This window comes from Tribolium castaneum, chromosome 1, assembly GCF_031307605.1.
Source record: "Tribolium castaneum strain GA2 chromosome 1, icTriCast1.1, whole genome shotgun sequence".
Classification (NCBI taxonomy): domain Eukaryota; kingdom Metazoa; phylum Arthropoda; class Insecta; order Coleoptera; family Tenebrionidae; genus Tribolium; species Tribolium castaneum.
The window spans coordinates 7,714,661-7,725,336 of NC_087394.1; the positions used below are offsets into that span (position 1 = coordinate 7,714,661).

The 10,676-nt window shown below is 30.2% G+C and overlaps 1 protein-coding gene across 1 annotated transcript in view; it reads right to left on the reverse strand.

Moving 5' to 3' along the window:
* The window catches only part of Prp8 (pre-mRNA processing factor 8), an 88,709-nt gene extending 78,579 nt beyond the window's left edge, over window positions 1-10,130 (reverse strand). The window contains exons 1-7 of the mRNA XM_064356742.1: window positions 9,972-10,130; window positions 9,373-9,732; window positions 5,788-6,381; window positions 5,603-5,728; window positions 3,102-3,355; window positions 2,441-3,048; window positions 2,061-2,387 (exon numbers count right to left, since the gene is read on the reverse strand). Of these exons, the coding sequence (XP_064212812.1) occupies window positions 2,061-2,387; window positions 2,441-3,048; window positions 3,102-3,355; window positions 5,603-5,728; window positions 5,788-6,381; window positions 9,373-9,731 (2,268 nt within the window). The 5' untranslated portion in view covers window position 9,732; window positions 9,972-10,130. The remainder of the gene's footprint in view (window positions 1-2,060; window positions 2,388-2,440; window positions 3,049-3,101; window positions 3,356-5,602; window positions 5,729-5,787; window positions 6,382-9,372; window positions 9,733-9,971) is intronic.
* Window positions 10,131-10,676: the final 546 nt, after the last annotated feature.

The following is a 10,676-nucleotide window of genomic DNA, read 5'->3' on the forward strand; positions in this document are numbered from 1 at the left end:
AGTTTAGTAAGACGTTCGTTTAAAAAAGAAGAGTTTAATAAAAACTAACAAAGAAATGATGTCAGGTTTGAAAAATTATCTATTTAATTTATTTATAAGCCATTCCATGATTACGGACGGGACATAATTCAGTTTTTATTTTCTAAGTGGCTTATCTTTTTAAACAAAACAGTAATAAATAAAGAGTTGATATTAATTTAAACATCCATAAAATAACAATTTGTTATTTGATTAATAATTTTCCCAAAATCGTTATAAATAATTGTGAATACTTTAAAAACAACAAAAATATGTTAAAGGTCCTAGATGTATTTACTCATAACAGAAGTATTATGAATGATTATTTTATGTAAACAGGTAATACAGAGAAAGTGTATGACAAAAATGAAAAATAGTAAGATTATGAACAAGACAGAAAATTATGTTAAGTAACAATTTTACTATAACACCAAAATTAAAAAAAAATAATTATTATCAAAAAGAGAACACCGTTCTTGTGAAACTAAACTTGATATAGGTTTAACAATTTGTATTTTGTCGTAAGCTTTGAAAAAATAATTTTTGAAATAATTTCAAATTTGAAAGCTCTTGATCTTGCGCACGTCTAGAATTCTTTAGCATTATTATTATTATTTTCATTGAACGAACTTTGTTTCAAACTAATCTTTTTACTCATTGCAAAAGTTAAAAAGCAAATTAGAAAATGATATTTTGGAACGATATTGACAGATTTTGCATAAAGTTAAATCAAATCAAAATGTAAGCAAACGTTGACAATTACCGTGACATTATATTATTATAATTATATTATGTAACCAAAAAATGTAATTTTTCAATGTGTTTTTATTTTTCTACAAGATGGAAGAGCATGTGAAACAACAAATAAAAAATAGTATGGAGAACATAACATAAACTGTTTCAAATAGTTCGTATCTAATAAGTAAATATTATCAAAACTTTGGAACGAAATGAATAACCATTTATAAAATCATTCAATAGGAACAAGACAAGATTTATGCACCATTTTACTCCTGAATTTTGTTGAGACCTAGTAAAAACTATCCCGACCAAGGTTCAAGTAATCAGGAAAGGAAAGGAGACGTAACTTAATATTAAATCTGTAAAACAGTTTTCTGTCCGAACATTAATACCCTGTAGAGTAAAATTTAATAAAGATTTTTTTTTCAGTTTTTCTAAAACATTATTGGTCAAATAACTAACTGGCGATTTATTTATCGTTAATGAAATCAACCCCTAATATTTTTTTCAACTTAATTTGTCAAAAAATGGCAGCATTATTTATTTATTATGGTCTGTCCAATTAAACTAACTAAACTAACTAAATAGTTATACAAAGTGTTGGAATTTAATAGAATTTTAAAACACAAAGAGACATTATAAAACGAAGTGTGTCTTGGTTTTTATAACTTCGATGAAATTTTAATCAACAGAATAGTTGTAAAACATATTTTACATCTTGTAAAAAAATAATGTCTCCCACAACTGTTTATCTAAAGAAAACCTTAAGCTTCTCTAAACTGCTTGTACTGAAGTTATTTTATGTTTTTTAACTCTTCTGATACAAAATATATTTTTTTTACATTATACAAAATTGAAATGAACAAAAATGCATGCCACATGTGTTATGTAATTGAATAAACCCCAATATTTTCATTAAAAACTTGATTTAGACACGCCGCAAGATTGTTTAATAACCTTTTAACTAGCTTAAAAAACAGTTCGAAACTAAAGTAAATCAAACGCCTGGAACACTACATGTTGTCTCTGTTGAGATCACTTTATAACCGATTTCAACCAGTCTATTACCGATTTTTTTTTTGGAACCAAAGCCAAGTTTTGTGTTAAAGCGGATTGTAATTGTTAAGAAATTTGTTAACTAGTATATTAAAATAAATTTCATTCCTAAAAACCTTCATTTAATTTCTAAATGTTAGCTATTGTAATGTTCATTGTATGCAGTTATGTTTTTAATTTCTATTTTTTATAGCAAAACACTGTCCGTATATTTAATTGAAAAAAAATGAACAAAGGAAACTTACTTTCCAAGGAATATTGGCCTTCCAACACCGCCACGCTTCGGACAAATGCTGCAAAATGGTCCTGGCTTTATTCTGTTTGATACCTTCAGGCATCATATCGACAATATCGTGCATAACTGAAGCTCTTAACTCAAGATCGAAGTGAGACTCAACCCTTTGCTTGGTCACAGTTTTAGCAACACCTTTGGAGTGTCTGCCTTCAAACTGCCGTGACAGTAAATTGCCGAGCCAACGTTCAAGCAGAGGTGTAATTCCCCTCATAAAGAACAACCAAACCCTCCAACCTGGAGCCCAAAATCCACAACCTGGACCTTTCCCAACTGGACCCTGTATAAAAATAATTTCTAACTTCCGATTTATAAAATTTCACAAACTCTTACCGTATTGAAACGATAATATACCAAATGTTTCAAATCTTTACACATTCTGATTTGTCTCATCAACTTGTATTTGTATCTGTACATGCCAGTCAATTGACCGACATGGGCAAAAATGTACTGCAAACCATCAGCCAGTTGAAACGCATCAACGTTGTTAAGTCTGTATTGAACGTGTGAGTCTATTATGAGTTTAGTCAAACGTAGAATTTCCCTACACAGATGGAAAGCATTCCCAAATCTGGATTTTTTACGTTCTTTTGTCGTCAAAGTCTTGACAGGTTTCAAATTAAAGTTGTAGTCCAAATGAAGATAATTGAGATTTTTCCGGTGAATGAGCAAGTTGAGCATGTTGTAACCTTGCCTACAAACTTGCAAACCAGCTTCAACCCAGTCAAGTGTAGTAGTTTGGAAAAATTTGGTGGATTTGAATGAACGGAACAAGTAGCGTTTTTTCTGTGCTTTAGGAGGCCGGTGTTTAAGCGCGTTAAGAACATAGTATTTTAACAATTTCTGGTAACTAACGCGCACTTTAACCGGTTGTCCAGGAGGACAATGTTCCATGTACCATGTTTTGACCAATGGTACATCAATGGCCCGGCGACAACGTCCTACAAGTATTAAAATAAATTTTTTCTCTACGTTTAAATAAAATAATGAATACCTGAACGCAAGTTAAATGGACGAGGAGCCCATAACAGGGCAATACCGTTAGCTGTGTTATCTGTATAAAGTGGTGTTTCTTGCAAAAAGGGTTGCACATGTTCTGGTAAAATGTATTCTTCGTCGTCTTCGGGTAGAGGTTCCAAACTTTTGACGGCATGTCGGTGCGAGATTGGGTTTATTAACGGGTCAAAATAAAAGGCTGGGAGATCGGGATCTTCTGTCTTAATGTAAACCACATTTGGGGCGTGATACCTACAAAAAATAACCTATTTCAACAACTAGTAAATTGAATTTTTTATAAAATAGTAATATGATAAAGCCCTTGCTTTACGTATTTTTTTTCTAATGTCAAACATTGTTAAGTCTTCCGCAAACTACAAGAAAAAACAATTTTAATTTATAATAATTTTAATATTAAGAACAAAAGACTTTCTAATGTTCTATTATAAAAATAAAGTCCGTGCATTTTTACACTGTGCTTTAATTGAATTTTTCAAAAATGTTAAATTTCTGATTAGCTCTTTAACATTCAGATTCTCTTTATTTTCGTTAATTGGCTTTTTTTGTCTTATCAACTTCAACTTTATCTTTACTCGTGAGGTAAATTTTTTCTCATGCACTTTTTCGTCTAAGACTATTTTTTTTTTCACCGCAACTTCTTCCTGTGGTCTTTAAAAAGTTTCTGTTATTTTTACCCCAACATTCTTCTTTCCTCTCTTTTTTTTTTGTTCGACGAAATTTTCACTTCCTCATCACTCTTTTTAAACATTTTTTAAAAGTTTCTTAACTGAACTCACGTCTCATAAAAAGACTCAACACATTTTTCTCGTGCAGTTTTGCGAGTGATAATATAATGTGTTTTGCTAGAGAAAGTTTAAACTGTCATATCCCAAAAAAGTGTGCAGCTAGAATTAAATTATGTGCTCCAACGGACTACCAAACTTTTTTTTATTAAACCTTTATAACGTCTTAATTTCAAAATTTTACACTGTGTCAATATAAAAAAGTTTGTGATAAGAAAAAAAAAAAAGTTAAATGGTAAGAAAACAGAAAAAACCAAACGAGCAATGTGAAGACTTTTCTTTCTAGGAAAAATATAGAAATATAGAAAAAATATAGAAAAAATATTACATCAAATTTCTTTATGACCAAACCTAAAGTATTTGTTGAATTTACAATTTACAAATTGGTATGAAAGTAAACTCTTTAAGTGAGTGTTGTCCTTAAATTAAACCATTACTTCATAGGTCAGTTATTATCTCATTTTCATAGATATTTGAAAACTCATTTTATAAAAAAACTAAACATTCAAATCGCACGAAAAAAATATAAATAATAGAAGTAACTTTTTAAAACAAAACAAAAAGTGGTCATGCTAGACTACGAATCATAATTTCTGTAGCGCAGCAGAAAACAGCAATTCCTAAAAATCTTTAAAAAACGAGCGTACAGTAGGAAGGCAGAAGAACTAAGGAAAAAATTACAGAAGTGAATGACACGGAGATCTATTGAGGAATAAGAAAAATACGAAAAGACTTAAAAAGGTCGTAAAGAAAAAAGTAAGGATAAAATGGAAGAGATAGAAAACAAGTCAAAAGAAAAAGTATGAGGCACTCAACGAAAATAAAAACATGGGTTGAAGAAATAAAAAAATTATAAATAAATTATAAACAAAAAAAGAGTTTTAGTTTTTATTTTTACTTTGGATTTCTTATAAAAAGCGACTAAAAATGAATTATATCGTAGTGTGTCTTGCCTAAGCCAACGTAGGTCTAATTTAGATATACGTTGGGCTAGCCAAGACACAGTACACTTGCTATTTTGTACTATGAAAATATTAGTCACTTAAAAATAATGGTCTACTGACCAACTTTAATAATATGGTCGTAAATTTAAAAGTACACTGATGGAATGAAAGAAAACAATATTTAAATATTAACATAGATTATTTGATCAAATGAAGTACTCATATACAAAAAAATCTTCGAAAATATCGATTTTATTTTTATATATTTTTTTAAATTTAATTTAATAATAAAACTAGTATTTTTTTTATTTTAAGCTGCATAAGGTAAGTGTATCATTTATTGAGTTTCTTGCCTATGGACGTAACAGTTTAATTTAGAAACAACAATTATACGGAAACTATTTTATTAGTTTTTTAAAAATTCAATTTCTGTTTTTTTCATCCAAGCACGCTTTAAGCATTCCTAGTGTAATTTTGCGAAATTTAGGCAGTATTATTATAGTTATGTTCGTTTATTAGAACCTTTTGAGGCTCCAATAGGTTTTTATTTGATATTCTTGGTAGTTAAAATAATATTAATAATGAAAAATATTGTATGTGATATTTCAGCATTTTCATGAAGACTTTACAATGAAACGAATATCATACCACAACAGTTAATCTTCCACACTGCTAGTTTACCCGTTCCATGCTTCAAGAACGAATACTAAACTAATGTGGGTGAAAAAAACGCAAAAGAAAAAATTACATACCACGACAAGTGCACAAAATGAGGCATGTTGTTGTACAAATATGGAAACGCTATCCTATATTCGGTCCTAATAGGTTGCCTAATTATAATTTTATTGATATCGTTAAACTCATTCCAGTCTTCGTCCCTGCAATAATGATAAACAGTAAGATATTTAATAAAAACCTTAAAATTAAAAATTCTTACGCAGGATTCATATCCTTGATAAGCGGTTCAAATTTAGGCCCTCCAGGTATAGCCATATTTAAAGCTTTCGCCGTAAAGAAACTCTTGGTATCAAAAAGATAAAAATAATTGTTATCAACTAAATCGGTCAGTAGTTGGTTTGCCAAACGATACAATGTCGCCATCATAGGTAGCGTTAAATTCCATTTCCGGTACGTTGGGCCATTCACATACTTCATACCAACTAATGGTTTGTGGTCGTAAAACCATTTCGCAACTTCGGCGTCTTCCTCTGCGTCCAATTCAATCTGAATGGCTTCAAGTGGCTCAACATCTAGCACGTTATCGGCATAATCTAGAGGCGGTTCTTCGTCATCGAACGGTGGAAATCGCATTCGCTTGAAATGACGACGATCGCGTTTTTCACGTCGCATCATAATCCACATTGTTCCCCACTGGGCTATGTAAATGGGCTCAATCACCCATGGAATTTCATTAACAAAAGTTATAGCACCAGTTATGTGGTACAAAACTTTAACGTCCCTTATTTGTTCCCAAGGCATTGGCATGTTTTCCAATAACTTCATTACGGCATGAGGCATGTATTTTAAAGCGCTGGTAAAAAGAAAATTCAAAAATTATGTCACATCATGCAACTGAAGAAAAAAATTACTTTAGACGCACTCAAAGTAAAAAAAATAGCAAAGATCTGACTACTGTTTGGAAAAGAACGTCACAGAGCTGTACAAAGTGGCAAAGAATAATTTGTCTCAGACACTTTGTAATTGTAAAAAAAATCTAAACTATTAAACTATTATTTGACTGTGTCGTTATATATGGAGCGATTTCCTTCTATTTTTTTAGAGACATAAGCTTCTTTTTTTACATTTAGCCAGATACACATTTTTACTGCTTGCTATTTCTTTCGGAATCTAAGTTAGCTAAGCTTCGGAATTATTAATTCTACAGTGTTAAGTTTCAATATTCAATTAAACTCCTGGATTTAAGTTCATAATTCTCACCCAATTTATCGCTGGTGTATTAAGATTTCTATTATTGTAATTCACTAACATTTTTTCACAACTTGTAAAGTCGACGTCTTACAAAATCGACAAAGGTCTGAACCTCCCTTGTGATATCTCAAATAAATTCAGTTGTGTCACATTTTTTAAGTATTTATTAGTTTTTATATAAATTACACAGACCGAGTTTAAGTACAAGTTCTCTAAGAATTGCATAATATAGTTCTGAAAATTAACCACAAATTATGAAACTTAAAAAGTGATTTGTAAAGTCATCAAACACGTATTTTTTGTTTAACATTAAAATTTTATCAATACACATTCTTTTCAAAAACGCAATTTAAATTAAAATAAAAAAATAGCTTCCGTTTGCATGAAAATAGTGAATCTATTTCTATTGATTTAGCCAATTTGCCAGTGGCACAGAGCGGTAAAAAAATAAAAGCTAGTAACAGACGGGTTGCATTTTTTTGAATCAATTTATCACATTTTAGTTTTTTTCGTATTTTTTTACTACTGTACTTCTTAATTGTTTTAAGTTTTACGGAGTTTTTAGTTGTAGTTTCAATTCATATTATAGAAAATTTACGAAGAAAAATGGTAGAAAAAGCCTGAGTAGTTCACAATACAAAAAAAGTCAGAAGTCAGCGATAACGTAATATTATAGAAATGAAATAAGTTGTAAAAAAGTCACGTTTAAAAAAAAAAACTTTAAATAAATACAGTGATTTTTTCATAAATATCTTAGAAAATAGAAGAGGCATTTAAAAATCTAGTGCATGTTTGGTGGCATTACTAAGAATTTTTTCAGGTTTTTTTTTAATTTAATTTTCAGAACTACTATCTTGCATAGAGAACTAGAACTGAATTTGTAAATTCATTCCAATAAACTTGACTGAAAAAAGTTAAGAATAATACTGAATTTTAGAAAAATTCAACTGATAACAAGAATGAAATTAAAAGCAAATACTTTATTTTCTGATTTGTTATTATTAGCTTCTAATGCCCGAAAATTGATAGAATTTGTTTAATGTAAAAATAATTAGAACTTTATAACTGTTGTGGAGCAGTGTATATTAAAACACCAATATCCCAAACATTTTTAAACAGTTTATGCAGTTAACTGTTCATTTGTAGGTTTTACAAGAGAGTGGTACTATTTAAAATTTTCAAAAATGATCTATATTACAAAGGGATTTATAAGTGCTACAAATTTACAAAAAGCGAGAAAAAATGTCCCTCTATCAATGAAAATTGTCCATTTTCAGGCTTCGTATTTTTTTCTTATTTCCTGAATTAACCAATTTTTTTTAAGATAGTTTTGTCATTTAATGTAAGATTTGACAATCTTAAAACATAATCTTTAAAAGGGTTAATGAAAATCCAACTTGGACGTGCAAGTAGACATTTTTCGTTAACTCTTTCAAATATACCTTGCACATTAATGATGGATCTTCAATTCACTTTATAATCTTTAAAACACTACCAAAAAAGTTAGATAATTTAAAACAAGAAATTACCAATAAAATTAGAAAAATTTCTAAAAGCAAAATTAGACGGCAAGAGCTTAAAAAACGCTTTGGATACTGCATAGAGAGAAATGACAATCAATGAACATATCTTTAGGACCACGCTATTTAGAATATTTAGAGTACTTTGTATTTCAAATAAGTACACTACAATGTATGCCCTTTCAACAAAAAATTTCTTCTCAAAATTTGGCTCGTTTTAAAAAAATCACTGTAATGTTTAAATCAATCTGAACCACTATAAATGTGTTTGTCATTTGCTAATTTTTTTTGTAAATTCCAAATTTTGCTCTCGTTTTTGTTTTGTAAATTTATTAAATATTCTGTCTTTATTTCTCTAATTTGCAAATGTGTTTGCTGAAAGCAGATAATCCGCATCTTATTCGATACGATCTTAGATGAAAATAATTTTGTGTTTCCCAATAATATTGCAATTATTCATATTATGTTTTGAGCGTTTACTGTTTTTCCCTAAAAATGTCAGTAAACATATTTCAAATTTTACTTGTTCCAAATCTACATTTCTTTCAAAGTTTTTACGAGCTTTACTAAATATTTATCTATTCTATATACTAACCAAACATTTTATGATACAGTATAAGCAAATCTCGCCTTAAATCAATAATTTCATCATAAAAAGATTTATTTATCGCCCGCTTTTTCTAAACTTTACTACCTCATTATTAGCAGCTTGCATTCTTAAAATATTTTCATTTTCTTTGTACAGTCGTCCTTCCAAATAGCAACAGTTTTGAAAATGAATTAACCCTCCACATTTACTTTTTAAACTTGAGAAATGATTTTAAGAATCAAAATTTTTGATAAAAAATTTTCGAAATAAGCCCCAAAATTTTAATTTCATAATTGATCAAAATATAATACAAAAAAGTGTTTTTACCGTTTTCCGAAAACCGGAAAAGAATTAATTAACATTCAATTTGCACAAAAACAACGTTGTTATCAGTGATCAACAAGCTATCACTGAAGCAAACATTCAAGCAGATATTTAATACGTTTAATATTTGAATACGTTGACAAAAAAAGTGAAATTTTACCCCAAATAAACGCGTTTATCGTGTCGATATTTACGACTGCTCATGTCCCCATGATCCCTAATAATCTTCCGAATGTGCTCAGGCGGCATATCCTCCTTCTGGGCATCAACGAAGCCAAGTTTTCGTTTATCGGCAAATCGTTTCGACTGAAGTTGATGCCACTTTTGGGCTTTTTCCTGGAGTTTTTCTTCAGTCATCACATCCGACTTTGGATGTGGGGGCGGTATTTGTTGTTGTAAAGCATGAGCATGGGCCTGAGCTGCAGCGGCCTGGGCCTGGGCATGGGCTGCAGCCAGGTGCTGCTGGGCCATCATGGTGGCCCATGGGTTCGGCCCCAAAAGATACGGGGGCAGCGACATTCTGAAAGTAATATAAAACCAAGCATAACCATGTGTTAATACAGGATAATAAGTTGCGGTGATTTTAGTAATGTAAATGGTAACAATTCGTAAAAACGAAGTTAAATTGTAATCGTTTTTAGGTGGAACGTTGTTACGGTAGTTTTTACAAGGAAAGGAAACGCACTTTTTGTACTAACCGCTTCTGTACACAAATAACGAAATAAGTGAATTATCTAACTTAAATTGGTTTAAACTCACCTTGTCCTTTTAAAACTTGAACAAAATTGATAATTTTACTGTTTTAGTGCTTAAATGCATCTAAAACGTTCACTTTACGTTTTGATGCGGCGTTCATTTTCTCATTCGCACACATCACCTGCAAGCGCCATATTTACGATTATCAATACCAATCTCACAATTACAAAGAACACTAAATCCACTAAAACAGAGCAGTGGTTGTCAACTTTAAATTCTAAGCAATCGTGTTTTGTTGGTGGCCTATAATGCTTATACGAGGACCACTGATGTAGATAAATAATTAGCGTCTAGCGAAAGCAAAGTGTTTTTGCCTTCGCATATTAGCTTACGTTTGCACATTTTTAAATTCTGCCTTGTAAAAAAAATCGTGGTACAAATATTAAATACAAGGTGTTTAAACATAAGTTTACGCCTGAACCACTTATTCCGTTTAAAGCATTCTTGAAGTAAAAATAAGATAAACAATGATAATTACTAGTAATTAAAACAAGAAGAATAAAAGAATTACACTAGTTTACAATTATTTTTATTTTATCAAGAGATAATTTATACTGGTTTTGTTTTCTGCATACTCACTGATAACTAAAAGATATCTCACGTTTGTCTATCACGTCTAGTTTTTTAATATACTCACTAAGAGCCGGTTTACAGAAAGCTCAATTAAAGTTAATTGCGTTGTTAAAAGTTAACAACGCAAATGGACCA